General features: G+C 39.5%; 1 protein-coding gene and 1 long non-coding RNA gene across 4 annotated transcripts in view; one reads left to right on the top strand and one right to left on the bottom strand.

Moving 5' to 3' along the window:
* The window catches only part of LOC134756893 (uncharacterized), a 56,716-nt gene that overhangs the window by 24,648 nt on the left and 12,836 nt on the right, over window positions 1–19,232 (top strand). The window lies entirely within an intron of this gene.
* Window positions 15,061–19,232, bottom strand: part of NR4A3 (nuclear receptor subfamily 4 group A member 3) — a 43,424-nt gene continuing 39,252 nt past the window's right edge. For both annotated transcript variants that reach the window (XM_063696621.1, XM_031014909.3), the window contains one exon: window positions 15,061–18,480. In XM_063696621.1, the coding sequence (XP_063552691.1) occupies window positions 18,233–18,480 (248 nt within the window). In that variant the 3' untranslated portion in view covers window positions 15,061–18,232. The remainder of the gene's footprint in view (window positions 18,481–19,232) is intronic.

Here is a 19,232-nt window from a genome sequence, read left to right as displayed (position 1 = left end):
AAGTTTCACCACCACCAAGCTGTGAGGAAAACCAAAGTAGCTCATACAGAGACACCACATGGAGAGGCCACTGTATTTTTTCCAGCTGACAGCTCAACTGAAGTCCCAGCCACAGCCAGCATCAACTGCAAAGACACCTCCAGATGACTGCAACCCCAGCCATCAAGTCATTCCCAGCCTTCAAGCCTTCCCAGCTGAGGCCCAGACATCAGAGAAGGTAAAGAAGCCACCTCTGCTGTGCTCTGTTCACATTCCTGATCCACAGAAACCATGAGGACAATAAGATTGTTGTTTTATGCCACTAAGTTTTTAGAGTGGTTTGTTACATAGCAAGAACAATAGAAATGGTATCATATTTAGTATGTTCCTCACAAATTGTGAGCAAGTATCCCAAGATGGGTGCAGAGCCCAACTTCCTTCTAGTTCATATGTAAGTTTCTTGTCATCCTGAGGCATTTTTTGAATAAAAAAATTAATTCAAGATGGATTAAAGACTTAAATGTTAGACCTAAAACCATAAAAACCCTAGAAGAAAACCTAGGCAATGCCGTTCAGGACATAGGCACGGGCAAGGACTTCATGTCTGAAACACCAAAAGCAATGGCAACAAAAGCCAAAATAGACAAATGGGATCTAATTAAACTAAAGAGCTTCCGCACACCAAAAGAAACTATCATCAGAGTGAACAGGCCACCTACAGAATGGGAGAAAATTTTTGCAATCTACTCATCTGACAAAGGGCTAATATCCAGAATCTACAAAGAACCCAAACAAATTTACAAGAAAAAAATGAACAACCCCATCAAAAAGTGGGTGAAGGATATGAACAGACACTTCTCAAAAGAAGACATTTATGCAGGCAACAGGCACATGAAAAAATGCTCATCATCATTGGCCATCAGAGAAATGCACATCAAAACCACAATGAGATACCATCTCACACCAGTTAGAATGGCAATCATTAAAAAGTCAGGAAACAACAGGTGCTGGAGAGGATGTGGAGAAATAGGAACACTTTTACACTGTTGGTGGGACTGTAAACTAGTTCAACCATTGTGGAAGACAGTGTGGCAATTCCTCAAGGATCTAGAACTAGAAATGCCATTTCACCCAGCCATCCCATTACTGGGTATATACCCAAAGGATTATAAATCATGCTGCTATAAAGACACATGCACACGTATGTTTATTGTGGCACTATTCACAATAGCAAAGACTTGGAACCAACCCAAATGTCCATCAATGATAGACTGGATTAAGAAAATGTGGCACATATACACCATGGAATACTATGCAGCCATAAAAAATGATGAGTTCATGTCCTTTGTAGGGACATGGATGAAGCTGGAAACCATCATTCTCAGCAAACTTTCGCAAGGACAAAAAACCAAACACCACATGTTCTCACTCATAGGTGGGAATTGAACAATGAGAACACTTGGGCACAGGCAGGGGAACATCACACACCGGGGCCTGTCGTGAGGTGGGGGAAGGGGGGAGGGGTAGCATTAGGAGATATACCTAATGTAAATGACGAGTTAATGGGTGCAGCACACCAACATGGCACATGTATACCTATGTAACAAACCTGCATGTTGTGCACATGTACCCTAGAACTTAAAGTATATATAAAAAAAAAAAGGCAAAAGTGAAGCCGTTGTCATTACTGTCTTAAGGTTGCTGTAGTCAGATGTGGTGATGGACAGATTCAGAGGAGTCCAGTGGGTCCATCTTGTTCCTCTCCCATTTGCATTTAAACATGTCTTTTCCATCTTTAAAAATCTCTCCTTTAACCTCATGTCTCCTTCCATACTACCTTCTTTTCTTTCATGCTAACTGTGTCCATTTTCATTTTTCTACTCTATCTTCTGCTATGGGTCTCTGCCACCTCCTTACCCCTAAAACTGTTCTCACCGTTCTTCCCACATACTCATTATTTCTGGATATCTATTACTATCATATGCTGATGGCTCTCAAGACTATATCTACTGGCAGGGCGCAGTGTCTCACACATGTTATCTCAGCACTTTGGGAGACCAAGCTGGTCGGATGGCTTGAACTCAGGAGTTTGAGACCAGCCTGGGCGACACAACGAAACCTCGTCTTTACTGAAAATTCAAAAATTAGCCAGGTAGTGGTGACATGCACCTGTGGTCCCAGCTACTTAAAAGGCTGAGGCAGGAGGATTGCTTGAGCCCAGGAGTTTGAGGCTGCAGTGAGCTGTGATTGTGCCACTGCACTCCAGCCTGTGCAACAGAGTGAGGCCCTGTCTTAAAAAAAAGAGAGAGAGAAAGAGAGAGAGAGAGAGAATATATCTACCCAGATGTCTCCTCTGAGTTTCATACTTTCATATCTAATGATCTCTACCTCTACCTGGGTGGCAGACAAGTGCTTAAACTCAGAATGTTCATAATTAAACTCATCATATTTCCAGTCAAAACTGTACCTTCTTCATATCTCAGCGAATAGCACCATCATCCACTCAGGTTTCCAAACCAGAAATCAGGTTCGAAAATTCCCATGTGTCTCCCTCCCACTGTCACTTTCCTAGTTGAGGTTTCCTTTATCTCTGGCCTGGAAGAATGCAGTAGTCATTCTTCCTGAAGTGAAGATCCCATTGTATAATACAATGAGAAGCTACCATACAAACATTATGGTTTATCTTTAGTACAGACCCTTATTATTACATGGGTTATTGCCTACTCTGAGAATGTGGGCAACAAATCCATTTTATGGGAATAGTTGCAACCAATAATGGTCTAAGAGGAACAAAAGGAAAACACATTTGCACAACAGTGGATATTTTCAGTGTGTTAGACCTGGTGGCAATGCTGTCCACTTCACAAATATTTATAATTTCCTACCACGCACTAGGAACTGTGCCTGCAGGAGAAGCTTCCAAGGCATTGATTCACTGTGTACTTTTTTTCTGGGCCCAGCACTATGTGACATGCAGAGGATCCAAAAATGAAAAATTCATGGTCTCTATTCCTAAGGGACACTCAACTTTCTTCAGTCACTACCCATGTTGAATGATGTCCCAGATGGTCCCAACCTAATGCTGAGGTCCTTCTATAGACAGTGTGGTAGTGAAGTTCCTTTTGTGGACTTTTATTTATAGAGAGTAAATTAAATGCAGAGGGAGAAAAAGTTTCCCATTTCAAAGTCAATCTAGAGACACGTGGAGACTGTTGTCTAGATGCAAGGATTCTTTTCCAGTGACACACAGGAACCACCTCCTTGAGACCTGAATTAAATTGCGAGCAATTTCAGTAATGAATTCAGCCTTGGGCTCAGCCCATTCCCAGAACCTCTGGCTTAATTATGAGAAGAAAACCTATTTATTCTGGGACATCACCACTTTGGGAAAAATTCCTGGAAGCCATCAGAAAAGCAAAGGGAAGATCTTTCTCAGAGTCTCTTCTCTGAATTTCTGAGAAAGAAGTGTTTCATGTTTGGCCTGTCAAGTTGCTTTTAGTTCCAGCCCATGGATTTGCCCCTTATTTAATTATCTCTGAACTTAGGTGTCTCTGTCCATCCAAAGGCCTAGGTCACCTGTGGGAGACTAAGTCAACCTTTCTTGGGCCTTCCTCAGATACCATCTTCCTCTGAGCACATTCTTCATATTATAAGTTACAAAATACAGTAAGAAAAATACTAATATGTATACAGTACTTTACATTTTACTAAACTCTTTTCAGGTGTTTTAGTTCACTTAATTCTAATAGCAACCAAGAAAGGTGCAGATATAAGGAATCTGAGCCTCAGAGAAAAGTAACCTGTCCATTTCATCATGCTACTGAGAATGAAAAAAAGAAAGTAACCTGTTCATGATCACACAGCTATTGCATGAGAGACCTCACTAAGAACCAAGATATTGTAACTCCTATCTTCTTTCCACCTTTTCTCCCTATATCTGTCCAGGGGCCAAAGTAATTTCTATATCTGATCTACTTCAAAATTATTATGAAAACTGAGTAAACTATGTGATACTGGGAGTCAAGGAATACTGATGTCTGTCCTGGGACTAGCTTGGATGTGGGGACCCACTGAGGCCCCTATAAGCCAGGGTCCTAAGGGGACCTATGAAGAGCAAGGAAAGGCAAGGAAAGCTCCCCTGAGGCGGTGGTTCGCAAACTTGGCCACATATTGAAAAAATCCCAGGAGCTTTAAGCCTTGGTTTCAGCCCCAGAGATTCTGATTCAGTTCGAAAGTCTTGGGGGAAGCCTTTCCATTTAGACGTTTTAAAATCTCCCCAGGTGATACTATAATACTATGCAGCCAAGATTCACTAACATTGCCTGAGGGCACCCACAGTTTCTTTGTAGGGCTTGGGGACTCATTCTTTCTCTTTTCTATATGCTTATTACACTAGTTATATTTAGTCATTGAATAAAATCTAGAAAATACTGATTAATTTTTGGAGGGTAATCATAATTATTCCACAGAGAAATAAATTTTGTTAACAACTGACTGTATATCTTTCCAGGATTTGTCTACATACATACACAGAAATAAATAATGCTTTTTATTTAATCAAAAATGATATACATACTGCTGTATAATAAGCCTTTTATCTTTGACTTTTTTTTCCATATCAACAAATTCAAATTAAGGCTATTTTCAAAGACTTCATAGTATTCCATTGTGTGACTGTACCTCACTGAACCTCTAATAACAAAGAGGAGTTTTCTTTTTATCCCCGTATCTGTTTCCCTTCCAAGGAGATGCTTGAAATCCTAGAATCTAGTAGGGAGGATCAAATTTTGTCAATCCTCTTGGTTTCTGCGCCATTTCAAATTTATCCGGAAGATTTACAGTTAATCAAACAATATACTAATTTGGGAAAATTGGTTTTTGGAGGAAAGTTTGGAAAATACTATTAATACCCAAGCCCTAATAATCTTAGAGAATGAAAGAAACTGAGGGTTCTACAGCTCTCAAAATTCCAACTTGTCTTCAGTTGTTTGAGGTCCTTTCTCAAAATTGTTTAAGTCTAGTCAGTTACCTGGGTAAGTTCATTAAGGGAGTCTATGACATAATGCTAAAGATAATAACAACAATTAGCACTTGCATAGCACTTTAAAGTGAATGATTCTAACATAAAACCAATATGAACTAACTACCGTTCATTAAGTATCCTTCTAGAGAATCAATGTGCCAGGCACTGAACTAGGCACTTAACATAGTCTTCTATTTGATATCTGTCATAAAGTCTATACACAGTGGTATTATTATTTCAGTTTTACAGATAAGACAGCTGAGGCTCAGTGAATTGCCTGAGCTCACTTATTAAAACTAGACTGTAAACATGTATTGTGTCATGGTTTTACACAGCATTATATCTCAGAATCTGGTTCAGTGCTTTGCACTGTGCCTAGGAGAAGGTAGGGACTCAATACATAATCGATGGATGAAGGAATAATTAAATCACTAGCTGTTTCTTTAATTCATATTGCCTCTGGGTGATGCAGAGATGCTCTACCCAGAGAAGACTTGCTTCCTATTTCCATCCTCCAGCAATAATTCATATAGTAATGATTTGGTGGCTGATATGGTTTGACTCTGTGTCCCCATGCAAATCTCATCTTGAATTGTAATCCCCACATGTTGGGGGAGGAGCCTGGTAAGAGGTGATTGAATCATGGGGTGAACTTCCCCCTTGCTGTTCTCATAATAGTGAGTGAGTTCTTATGAGAGCTAGTTGTTGAAGCCCCCTTCTCGCTCTCTCTCCTGCTCCACCATGGTAAAGATGTGCTTGCTTCCCCTTTGCCTTCTGCCATGATTGTAAGTTTCCTGAGGCTTAACCATGCTTCCTGTGAAGCCTGCAGAACTGTAAGTCAATTAAACCTCTTTTCTTCATAAATTACCCAGTCTCAGATGATTCTTTATAGCCGTGTGAAAACAGACTAATACAGTGGTTTATGGAAATGTGCCTTCAGTCTTTACATTCTCTAGGGTAATGGTTCTCCAAATGTGGTCCCCTTCCCAACAAATTCATGGACTCCACTTCAGGCAACCAAATCAGAATCTCTGGTCACGAATATCAAGAAACTGTTTTAATAAGCTTTTCACATGTGATCCGAGCACTTTGGGAGACCGAGGTGGGCTGATCACAAGGTCAAGAGAGCAAGACCATCCTGGCCAACATGGTGAAACCCCATCTCTACTAAAAATACAAAAATCAGCTGGGAGTGGGTGGTGCACGCCTGTAGTCCCAGCTACTTGGGAGGCTGAGGCAGGAGAATTGCTTGAACCCAGGAGGCAGAGGTTGCAGTGAGCTGAGATCGCAGCACTGCACCCCAGCCTGGCAATGGAGTGAGACTCCGTCTCAAAATAATTATAATAATAACAAGCTTTTCAGATGATTCCAATGAACATTAAAGATGAACATTGAAGTTTGAGGACTTAATAAATAAATGGCCTTTCTGTCCTGAGACTCATAGTAGTAGTTTAGCCTGGATGATTGGATGGAAGAGCCATTTACAGAGATTGGGGAAACAAATGGAAGAGCAAATTTGGAAGGAGGTCATGAATTTGGGTCTGGTGTGTTTAATTTGAAGTACTTTTGGGATATCCAGGTGAAGGTATCTGGAGGCATCTGGAGCCTTGAGGTCTGGAGCTCAGAAGACAGGACTGAGTCGGAGATACAGATTTGGGAGTGGTAATTGGAGCCATGAATAAGACTGCTCAGGAGAATGGGAAGCATTAGTTTACCCTAAATAATAGCATTATTTTAAGAGAGTTGGGGAGGGGTCCTGAGAGAATGAAGAATCTGAGGACAGTCATTCTTCCTTGTGAGTGACTTGCATTGGAATGTTTGTCTCATCTTCTCCTCTGGATTATAAGCTCCTTAAAGGCAGGGACTGTGTAAACTTTAATAAGTCCCTCAAACAAAAGTACATTGCTGCACAAGCCGTGAATAATCAGTGAATTCCTTCCAGGATCCTGCTTTGCAGAAATCCAATGTGATCAGAGCCACCAGCAAGATGTTTTCCCAAAAATCACTTCTATCATTTCCCAATGGACAGTATGGCAGATTAAAAATAAGTGAATAAATAAAGGGTATCATGTGTAATCCACTGATATCTATGCTAATCACATTAATCAGAGTGAATTAATTATACCTGAAAACAGATGCAAAGTTAAATTCCTCAGAAAATCAATTCATTAAACTCATATTGGAATGCACAGTCAACAACCCCCATGTTTAGAAACTATCAGCATGATTTGTGGCAACTTCTGATTTACTAACGAAACTGCTTAAAACATTTTTAAAGGCAATTACAATTACTGTCTGGCATTTGATGGAAAGAAATCTTGTCAGCATTGTCCCTTGTGTGTCAACTGTCACAATTTTCTAAAAATTTTGAGGGGAAAAGTAGGCAGGCTCTACTATTTGCTAGCCTCGATTAGGGTTAATTCAATGTGTGTCTGCAAATAATAGTGTTTAATGTAATCTCTCTAATTACAGATAAAATGCATTTTCAGTCATGCTCATCACTGACAGTATTTTGGGATAAGTTAAACTGACAGCTACTTTCCGAAGGAAAGGAAAAAAACAAACCTTCCTTGGGGTTGTGTTGATTTTCTCTCTCTCTCTCCGCCCCACCCCCCTTTCTTTTACATTAAAGTTGAGAAAAAGATGAAAGTTGACACTTTGGCTCTGGATACCAATTTTGGAAATTATGACATCATCTATCTCTTCGGAATTTGACATGTTTTCCAGCTCCTACTCCCATCAACGAATATCTAACTTGAATTCACTCAGCAAGCATTTTCTAAGGGTTTCCAGTGAACCAAATATTGTGCTAGGCAGTAAGGGAATCAAGAAGGAATGATTCTACCAAACCTGCCCCCTGCAATTGGCCCCATGAGTCAAGTCAAGCTTCCTCCTATACCAGACTTGATAGTCATAGAGCCCTTTTATTCTCAGTCCCTCCAGAGTGAAACTATTCAAGTCACAATATTTTCTGAAGGACCACAGCTGACTGGATCAGGGACTACCCAAGGACAGCTACTCCTCAGATTGTCCAGGCATCTGTAATGTGGCCTCGCATGACAAATTGAGCCAGATCAGTCAGATTTTCTTTCTCAGGAATAGAAATTGGAAAATACTAGATGAGGTGGTTAGGGGTGAAGGTGAAATTAGAAGGCAGTAAGAGAAAAACTACACAATAGAAAGAATTAAGACCTTGAGAGGGCAGGCATCACTGGGTCTATGAAACTATGAGGAAGCCGAAACACAGGTCCTAGTTTAAGGTTGAATGAATCAAAGGATGAATAAATAAACAAATAATTGTGACCTAAGATGTCTTTGGCTTTTTTTGGTAGCCTCAAAACATGAGTGATTCACACTGAGTCACTATCCTTGATACTCCTGACTATTTTTTCACCTATGCTGTAGATGAACCAAGTTTCTTGCATACTGTGTGTCTCAGTTGGGATACAATTCAGCTTTGAGTAATGGAAAAACTCAAAATAACAGTGGTTTAACAAGGAGTTTATTTTTTTTCTCATGAAAAGTCTACTTATATGCAATCCAGCTCAGATAGGGTTGCTCTGCTCCATAAAATCCTCAAGGCTGATTCCTTCCAACTTCCTTTGCTACAGTTCTTAGGAGGTACCCTTATCTTCATAGTCTAAAGTGGCATCCACGTTCCAGATAAAAGGATGGAGAGATGGATGAAGAAGAAGGGGTAGAAGTCACCAGCCATCGCTTAAGATAGTTTTCTAGAACCTGGGAAAGTCTTATTCATGATGTTTGGGTGGAAATTTTGGAAAAGATCTGAATTCTACTTCCAGAGCAACACCAGAAGCAGAGATGACACCAGTGGTACAGAAAAAAAAAAATGTTAACAGAGCTAATATCAAACAGAATTGGAAGCCTGAAGCCAGAGCTAATATAAAAGTTGGCAGAATTTACAGATATCTTGAGGAGGACTTTCAACCTCCCTCTTTGTGGAATAAAGTGTTTAAAACAATCCCTTCTGGATCCTAAGGAAAAGAGGCCCCAGCAACCTATGGGTTACAATATAAATGAGACATATTCCAAGACCAACCCTACATCTAAGCCATCCTAAAATATCACCTATCATGATACCACCATTGACTCTCTCCAAGTTGAAATTTTCATATGTAGAGCCACTCTCTGGAGCCAGATAGTAGTGATGTTGTTACTAGAAGGCTACTGTCCAATGCCTTCTGGAAGACAGAGAGGCATATAAAACATAGTGCCCAGATTTCTAGCCCTCAAGATGGTAGAAATTACACCATTTCAGAAGTGGGGGAGCTGGAAAAGAAAGGAAAGGAAAGCTAGTTCTGAAAAGTAAGGGGTTGTTTTGAGTATATTGACTTTGTTCTGCAAAAAGTGAGATATAAAGCACAGTAAGATGCCATTTTATAACCACTGGATTCACAATGATAAAAAATTCTGGGCCAGGCATGGTGGCTTATGCCTGTAATCCCAGCACTTTGGGAGGCTGAGGCGGGTGGATCACCTGAGGTCGAGAGTTCAAGACCAGCCTGACCAACATGGTGAACCATCTCTACTAAAAATACAAAATTAGCTGGGCATAGTGTTGCATGCCTATAATCCCAGCTGCCTGGGAGGTTGAGGCAGGAGAATCGCTTGAACCTGGGAGGTGGAAGTTGTGGTGAGCCAAGATCGTGGCGTTGCGCTCCAGCCTAGGCAACAATTGTGAAACTCCGTCTCAAAAAAAAAAAAAAAAAAAAAAAAAAATTCTGATGAATCCAAGTCTTGAGGAAGATGTAGAACAGTAGGAATTCTTATTGTTGGTGAGAGCATACATTGGTGCAATGCTTTTGAAGAAAATTAATATATCTAGTAAAGGAAACAACATGTATGCCACATATCCTACCAACTCTACTTCTTGGTTGGCCTACAGCTGTGGGTCTCAAACTTTGGTACGCATCATAATTACCTGGAGGGCTTCTAAAATGCAGGTTGCTGGGCCCTCCCTCAGAGTTTCTGATTCAGTAACTCTGGAGTGGGGCCTGAGAATCTGCATTTCGTAAGGTCCCAGGTGATGCTGATACTGCTGATCCTAGGACTACACTTTGAAAACCCCCAGCCTAGGGAAATTATTTCCTGTGTTTATTAGGAGATGTATACAAAAATTTCATAACATCATAGCTAGTAATAGCAAGAACCTGGAAACAAATATCCCTTGACAGGAAAACGAATAGAGAAATTATACTGTATTAAGAGAGGTACTACAGAGGAGAGAAAATTAATGAATTAGAGCATACAACATCATAGATAAAACAAGTTGCAAAAGAATATATGCTTTATGATACTAAATACAAAACTCAAAGACATGTAAATTTAAACAAGAAATTGTTTGGGAATATATACATATATAATGACAAACCAAAATTCAGAATGGTGGAGGGAAGAGGGAAATGGGATCGGGGAGGCACAGGGATTCTGATAGTTCTTGAGTTGGGTGGTAAGCTCAAATACGTTTGTTCTATTATTCTTTCACATGTATAAAATATGTAACAATTATTTTGTGCTTTAAAATCAGTTTCATAGAGTGTGGTGGCTCATGCTTGTAATCTCAACACTTTTGGAGGCCAAGACAGGTGAATCACTTGAGCCCAGGAGTTTGAGACCAACCTGGGCAACATGGTGAAACCCCTTCTCTAAAAAAAAAAAAAAAAAAAAAAATACAAAAATGAGGTGGGCGTGGTTGCTTGTGCCTGTAGTCCTAGCTACCTGAGAGGTTGAGATGTGAGGATTACTTGAGCTCAGAAGGTCAAGGCTGCAATGAGCCATGATTGCACCATTGCTCTCCAGCCTGGGTGACAGAGTGAGACCCTGTCTCAAAAATATAAAATAAAATCAATTTCACTTTTGTATGTATTAATTATTTCACTTTTTTCTTTTTAATCAGTTATATATTTTCAACTTCATATTCTTTTAGTTTCCCATAGAATCTTCACAATGTGAAAAGCAAAAATAAAAATATAAAGATGTATCTTTTTTTTTTAAATAAGGAAAAATCCCCTGAATATGTATATATGGACAAGGAAGCACGTAAGCAGCTATGTTAGGGTAGTGTGTGTGTGCGTGTGTGTGTGTGTGTGTATGTGTGTTTATACTTAAAATACCTTTATGTGGTTCTGAGCAATTGGTTAAAAACTGGCAGGAGAAAATCAGCAAAGGATGAAAGGGCTGGGGGGAAGAAACTACGGTTTTAGGAACAAAAGGTAGAAAGTGTATTTGTGGACATGTAAATTCAAAGGGCAAGATGGAGGCCAGGCTGCCAGGAAGGGAATGGCTCTGAGATGAGCAAGAATTGCCTGCTTCTCTGCATTTGTTCCAGCATCTTTTCTCAGGGATAAAAAAGGCAGATCTGGGGGGTGATGGCTTTGTGGGGTTTATGAAAGTAACCAGAAGGAGACAGAGAGGTGGTTGTAGAGTCCAAAGGAGAACAACTTGGAAGATGTGGACTACAGAGCCTGAGTGGAAGTTTTAAATCACCTGGAAATTGGGAGGTTGGCTGGAAGCAGAAAAGAGTCATGAGGGGTTGAATGTTTGAAGCCCACTCTGAGGATAGGGAATGTTTGTGTTTAGAGATGAAAGGGCTAGAAAGGGATTCCAAAAGTGGAGCAGGGCCTCGTTATTACAAGGCTCAGTGGGACTGAAGCTGGTGACGGACAAGCTTTGAGTAATGTGGGGACAATGATGGGGACTGTTGAGTCAAGAAGTCTGAAGAATTCACAAGACAGGTGATACGTCTGGCAGACAGGAATGATGAAGCTGAGTCAGAGTTTTGGATGGTAGCTGCGTTGCTCGGGTAGAGTTCTCACCATTGCTGATGAGCAAGGAACTGAGATTAGAGGACCCCTGTGTTCTGGGAAGGAATGGGGGTCTAATCACAGCTCCATGAATGCAGCTGGGGGCAGTAGAGCCATATTGACCTGTGTTCAAATCCACTTACTAGCTGTGAGGTCCTGCTGCTAAATACTTAACCTTTTCTGGCCTCTTTCCCCATTTTCAGACAGATGATATCACTTCCTTCTTAGAAGTAGTAACCATTTAATGCGAGCATAGATGAAAGGGTTTACTAGAATATCTGGCACACACCATAGATTATTAATAAATGTTAGTGAGACAAAGCAGGGGTCCTTCTTAGGGGCCTAATAGGCCCCCCAAGCATGGAAATAAAGGAAAAATCTTGAATCTCTTCAAAGGAAATTCCAGGCACCCAGCTATCCCTGAGAAATAAATAAGCAATCCCATAAGCAAAAAAAAAAAAAAAAGGAATAGCATAAACAATAATCTCAAGCAAGTTATAGTCACAAGGTGTTTTAGTTCCTTCTAGAAACTAAAAGATAACACCGTAACATATGTTCTTGAGTTGTTTATTAGAAACCAAGACTCCCACTGATGAAAAATGCTGGCCATTGTCAGGGAGACCTTAGATAAAGGGGACCTGAAGATTGAACAGTGACCACCATTCTTTGTTCTAAATTTCTTCCTGTGGGACCTGGATAAGAGTCACACCCACAGGCCAAACATTAACCTTACTTTCTGCTGAACCCAAGTTTTTAGACAAAACCTTCTTTCCTTAACCAATTGCAAATCAAAGAATTTCTGAATCCACCCAATGACCTGTAAGCTCCCACTTCAAGATAGCTCATCTTTTCAGGCCAAACAAATGTATAACCTCCATGTTGGACTCACAATTTTGCCTGTAACTTCTGCTTTCCTGAAATGTACCCCTGCCTTCAAAAACCTTTGCTTGGAAGCCATCAGGGAATCAGGGTCTTAAGTGTTAATTGCCCGATCCCCTTGCTTGGCACCCTGCAATAAACGCCTCACTTTCTATCACTGCAAATCCCAGTGTCAGTGTTTGGCTTTTTCTGTGCACTGAGTGAGCAGATCAGAGTTTGGTTTAGTAACATTAAGTCTGTCTTCTCTTCCCCTCAAATCAAGTACCCTTAGAGGCCCAGCATGGGGATGGCCAGCATCACAGGAGGTAATCAGAGAAGGGGCTGATGATCCCTGAGCTCATTGATGGAGCCATGAAATGAGTCAGACAGAGACAGAAAAACTAAAACAGGAAGGACAGTGCACTTGCAACAAAAGCCAAACAAAACAAGCATTGCCCATGTCAGTGTCACAGTGCAACTCAGAGACAACCCTGAGGAAGACTTTGCTGAAGCATTTCGTGAAGAATTTTGTACATGGTGAGGGATGGTAAATAATAGAAGGTGCAAAAACCTCTTTGAAACTGATGGGATTTTCAACTGGTTGGGCAAAGGATGGGCCTTCTTAGAGAAGAGCGTTCAGAAAAGATGATGAACTACTTAAGCCTCTTAGATTTTAGTCCTTTCAGTTTTCAGCCTAGCCCTGGAACAATGGTTTATAAACAGCCTTGTTCATGGAGCAACCTCAGATGCCTCCTGAGGTAAAGAAATGGGAAGGCTCTGAAATCAGTCCCTAAGGCAAAAAAACCCCACATAAAATCAAGATTATTCTTGAAAAGCACTTGAATCACACTTAAGCTCAAAAGTCAACAATTACTCAAAATAATGGAAAGCAGGATTTGAAAAGATATTTGCACATCCATGTTCACAGCAATATTATTCATAATAGTCAAGAGGTGGAAGCAACCCAAATGCCCATTGATGGATTAATGGGTAAACAAAATGTGGTATGTAAATACCATGGAATATTATTTAGCCTTGAAAAGGAAGGAAATTCTGGCACATAATACAACATGGATGGACCTGAAGACATTATGCTAAGTGAAATAAGCCAGTTACAAAAATACAAATACTGTATGGCTTTAGTTACATGAGTAGTCAAATGTATAGAGACAGAAGGTAGGATGGTGGTTGCCAGGGGCTGCAGAAGGGGAAATGGGGAGTTGTTTAATGGGTATAGAGTTTCAGTTTTACAAGATGAAAAAGAGTTCTGGAAATTGCTTGCTCAACAATGTACTTAACACTCCTGAACTGTACACTTAAAAACAGTTAGGATGGTAGATTTTATGTGTATTTTACCACAATTTAAAGTCAGAAATTAGTTGCTTGTGTTTATCTTTGCATTTAACCTGTAGGAATTCAACCATAGGCAAGTGCCCCTTTATTTAGCTTTGTTCTTCCTGGTCCCCTCCCCATTCAAACCACACCTTTGTCCTTATTGTCCCTCGAGGAGGGGCTTAACCTTGTCCTCTTATTTATTTTTTATTGTAGCCAAGCACTTACTTTTGTTTTTTATTGATAAGAGCACCTATATTTGAATTTATGTCAGATGGCACTCCGCTATAGCTGTCATTCTTTTCTTACTAATCATAGTTTGCGGTTGAGTAATGAAGGTCCTGTTGAGAAGCGGGAGGAAGTGTTTGGCTCCTAAACCAAACACTTGCATAAAGTATTGTCTGTGACATCTAAGTACTGTGTCTGCACAGTACACAGATAATATATTTATAATTTAATGCTGAATACTATTCTGCTGTATTTATATACATTTTGTTTATCCATTCATCTGTACTTAGATGTCACAGACAATACTTTATGCATGAACTGATGAAGTAAGTCATGAGAACTCCCACACTTTTGAGCCGTCAACACCCAAAAAGCATATTTGCACTAACTCAGAACACATGATGTTTTGGGTAGAGTTGAATAAAAGTTGCATTTGTATTACCCACAAAGAAGGGGTTTCTAAGTAATGTAGTAGTGATGGCTTAAACAAAAAGGCAGAGAGCACTCATCCATCTTTGAGAACTGTAACCTTGATTCTTGGAAATGTTGGTTCACAAACCGTATCATATTGTCTTGATATAGAAATGAATCTTTCTTACCTCTAAAGAATACTTTTAGCCAACAAATTTTAGCTCTATTTACATTATATACAGTTGAAAGAAAAATAGGAGTTTCACACACTGTGCATGTTTGTATCTCCTCAAAGCACTCAGCAGTGGTTTGCCCCTAGGAAGCAGTCAATAAATGGTTATTGAATTTAGAATGTCCTTCTTTCCCATCAGTAAGGTTTAATATATATCCAATTCAGAAATCCTATTAATTTTTCAGCATTACTAAGCCTTTAAAAAATCAATTTTGGGGATGTGCTTAAGAGTTCACAGCAAATACTATTACATAATAATTAAGAGAAAACTGTTAAATGAAGCAGGCTTATTCAATACACCAGTAGCCATTGATAAAATGTAATTTAATCATTTAAATTTACATTGTTAATGTACAAGAGCATTTCTTTCAAACCACAGGTTAACACACACTAAAGAGCAATGCTGTTAGAGGAGCAGAGAAACTCTGGAAAACTCTGCTGTCTGAAATAAAAGCAAGGCACTCTCCATTAACAGCTGGTGGCTTCCTGATTTCCGCCCACAGAAGGCATGTTCACACTGAGAGAGCTCTCCCGCCAAGGGGAGGAATCACCTGCTTTAATACATGTTGTTCTCTTCTGTGCTAGTGTGGTCATCCACTCTGTATAAACTTATGTGCAACATTAAGACAAAAAAAAGGGAGTTTAGTTGATAGATGACTTGGGAGGCTCTCATAGTTGTAATAACTATGGAAGACAGAAGAACATGCTATCGTCTTTATTTTTAGCACTCATATCTGGACCTATTACTAAAAAAGCTTCTTCATTCCTTCCAACCACTAGATTATAATGGCTAAAAAGTCTTTTCCTTAAATCTGATGGGTGTAAAAATAAAAAGTAACAGCATTTCTCTAGGGCTTTGTTTTTGTTTTGTTTTGTTCTTCCTTTATAGACACGACAAAAACAGGGATTAACGTTCCAAATACTCATGGTGCACAAGAAGGTTATGTATGCACAGTATTTCTAATTTATTCAAATTCAATTTGAATTTGGTCTGAAGTTATCTTGTATGAAATGTTAGCTTTCCTGATATTTAATAATATTTATTATGTTTGCATATAAGCTCAAAAAATTAATGCAAAAGTATACTTTACTCATGGTTATCTTCAGGTAAATATTAGTGGTTATGTTTAAAAGCCTGATTTTATATAGATGAAGTTGAGAAAAAAAAAGAGTATGGAAAGGTAAATTAGGTCTTAGTCTTGATTCTGTTACTAGCTGTTTGACCTTGAGTAACTCTTCACCCTTCAATGGGCCCCAGTTTGCTCCTCTATGAATTTTAAGGGGTTGGACTAGTTGACAGGCCAGGCCCCTTCCAAGTCTAACATTTCAAAATCCTAACATTCCAGGTTCTATCATCTTGATATATAAAAATAACAATCTTTCATAAAAGCACACATAAACATAACACATAATCAAATATTAGAATGACTCTTGGAAAAAAACATATGATTTCCTATCTGGGTTATACTTTGCAGCAATTAGGCAATTCATTTGGCATTTGTTTGATTGTATAATTTAATGACAATATAAACAGCATAGTTTTGTTATTTTCCTTTAAAAAGACTAAAGCAAAAATGATTTAAAGCTAACAAAAACTACTGTGACATCAGTTTGACATTCAAAGTTTGTTTCTTAGCAAAATGGCCAAAGATATTTTGACTTGATACAGAGTATATAATATAAAGACTTTTAGACCTAAAAATCTTCAAACATTATTCGAATTTAGCAAAACATAAGCAAAATTTTAATATCAAAGTGCTAAACAGTACTGCCTTAAAAGTCACTGCAAATGAACCATAAAATAACGGCATGGGAAGTGACATTTATTGTACAAATGGTTAATAAAAAGACACATTATAAATATATATATATGTAACCTGCTATATTTATATATATATATATATATATTTGCTTATTTAATTTCTAATTGGTGTATCCAAGTCACTGTGAACACCCCATTTAATTACTCTGTAACTCAGCTTCCAGGAGCTGGTGGTCTTGCAATAAATACAGGCAAAGCTATTACAATATAACGTGCATACAAATGTTTATACAAATAAGGACACTATGCAACAAATTATCTCATAGTAATATGGCATTAACAGTAGAAACATACAAAAGGGAGTACGAACACGGAATGTTGAAACGCAGCCCACTAATCCTTCCTAGTACTCACACTCATACTATTTTTTAAATCTTTTCTAGTATTCACATTCATACTATTTTTTAAAAAGACTTGCTTGCGCTCCAAAATTGTCTCCTTAACCAATAACAAAAATTAAATTATATCTATAAAAATCCTTATTGTCCCTGGTGATTACCCTGTATGACCCAGTTCCTGCTGATTTGCATGTTCTTATCTAGGGATCAAATACTCAACTGACTTATGGAGCTTCTGAATGAATATACCAGTCAGTTACTATAACTGAAGGAAGTTTAGGGAACTCTGGTGGGGTTGATAGAACACAACCAAAACAGTTACATGTAATCCAGTTTATAATCTGATCCGCTTTCAGGATAGCTGGACAGTCAGGGCAGGGATCTGGTTCCATCAAGAATGGCCTAAAAGTCTTGGATGGGCCATACCTCAGAAGGGATTGACAGGGAAGGTGAACACAGCCTCTGCTAGGGATATTAACATGTGTCATTTGCTAACATGACTGCCTCCTTTTTATTTCCATATAGAATAAAGGAGAGTTAATAAACAAGACTTAGTAAGACAGCACTTTAAAAAATTGCACTTGTTTATGGAAGCAAAAGCCATTATTGTTTTGCCATGTCTGATTTGTAGGTAATTCTCCATCTTTCACCATTTGTTAAAATAAAGGAAGAAGGAAATTAAAAGGAAGTTTCTGCCTTGTTTGCACCACATACGTACCTTTGATACAGGAAGCATATTTTCAAGGGACCAATCTTTAAGACACATCCTACCCTGGCGAACAACCCTTGGCTGTTCTTGTTTTTAAATACAAAGCAACTATAATTGGATTCCCCAGAAAGAGTTTTAAAACAGTTATATTATCCTTTTTTTTTCCTGCTGGGATAGCATTGTCCAAAAGTGCTTTGTTAGCAATTTCTTAGAAAACCCTCATGAACTATAACCCCCTCCCACCCCATCCCCCAATGCCTAAATATAAAACACAACCCCAACACAATACTCTGCAAGTTTTCTGGCTTTAGGTTGTAAGGAAAAGAGCCAGAAAAAAAAGAAAGTCTTTGCTTTCTACAGGAGCTGATTTTCCTCTTAAGGAAGGACAGGAAATGATAGGTTTCCAAACCTATCCCTTTGCTGCGTAGCAAGCAGGTGCTAGGAGAGGAGGCAGCTCACTGCTCCACTACTCCTGATTAGAAAGGTAGGGTGTCCAGGAAGAGCTTGTCGATGATGGAAGGTGGAGACACCAAGTCTTCCAGCTTCAGGTAGAAGATGCGCTGGAGGCCCAGGGTGCAGATCTTCCTCAGTTCTACCAGGGCACCCAGGACCTTGGACTCGGTGGGCTCCAGAGCCTGTCCCTTACTCTGGTGGTCTTTTAAACTGCTTGTGATCTTGTTGCATAGCTCTTCGACTCTCTTTGGTTCTTTTAACCCATGTCTTTCTGCAGAGGGATAGAGAAGGGCAAGAAGTTTAGGAGGCAAATACATCTTAAGACACTTTGAATCCCTAATTGAGGTCTGTGTCTCATTCTGCCAGTTTGGATAGCTTCTTTGCAATCAAAGTGCCCTCCCTGTTAGAGATAGCTCATGGCCTTTGGTATGAAGCAACACCAAGGTTTGAATCCCAGTCCCAACACTTACTTGCTGTGTGCCCTAGAGTAAGTCTCTTTACTTCTGAGCACCCATTTCCTTATGAGATGAAGAAAATGATCATACCCAATTCAGGGTTTCTGGGATGGCCAGCTTAGGTAAGTAACACAAGGGAAGCACAGTTCCTGGCACACAGCCACATGGAATGAATTGCAGGGTGGTTATTATTTCGCATACATTATCCTACTAAGCTCTCACAAAGCCTTGTCAGTAGGCAACTATTTTTCACAGTGACACAGAAACACATCCAGGCAAATGAATTAATGTTTCTATCTTGACAGACTCATTTAAGGGAGGTGGGGAGGCTGTAACTTCCATTTGCTAATGCAAGGGCTGCTCGAAAAGACCCAACACAGCAAAGTGCATTCCTGTGTTTTCATGCTAACCAGCACTGAGAAGAATTCAGCTTTTCTTTTCCTTGTTTTGTTCCCCCCCACTTGAAACCCCTGTTGACCTACACCTGGCACTCTGTACAAAATACACATGTCCTCCTGCTGTGGAGATGGAAAAGCCAAAGAGAAGGGGAGGAAGCCCAGAAGGATGT

The sequence above is a fragment of the Gorilla gorilla genome, chromosome 13, assembly GCF_029281585.2.
Source record: "Gorilla gorilla gorilla isolate KB3781 chromosome 13, NHGRI_mGorGor1-v2.1_pri, whole genome shotgun sequence".
Taxonomy (NCBI): domain Eukaryota; kingdom Metazoa; phylum Chordata; class Mammalia; order Primates; family Hominidae; genus Gorilla; species Gorilla gorilla.
The sequence above is the reverse complement of the archived record's forward strand: the minus strand, read 5'-3'. Positions and strand labels throughout refer to the sequence as shown.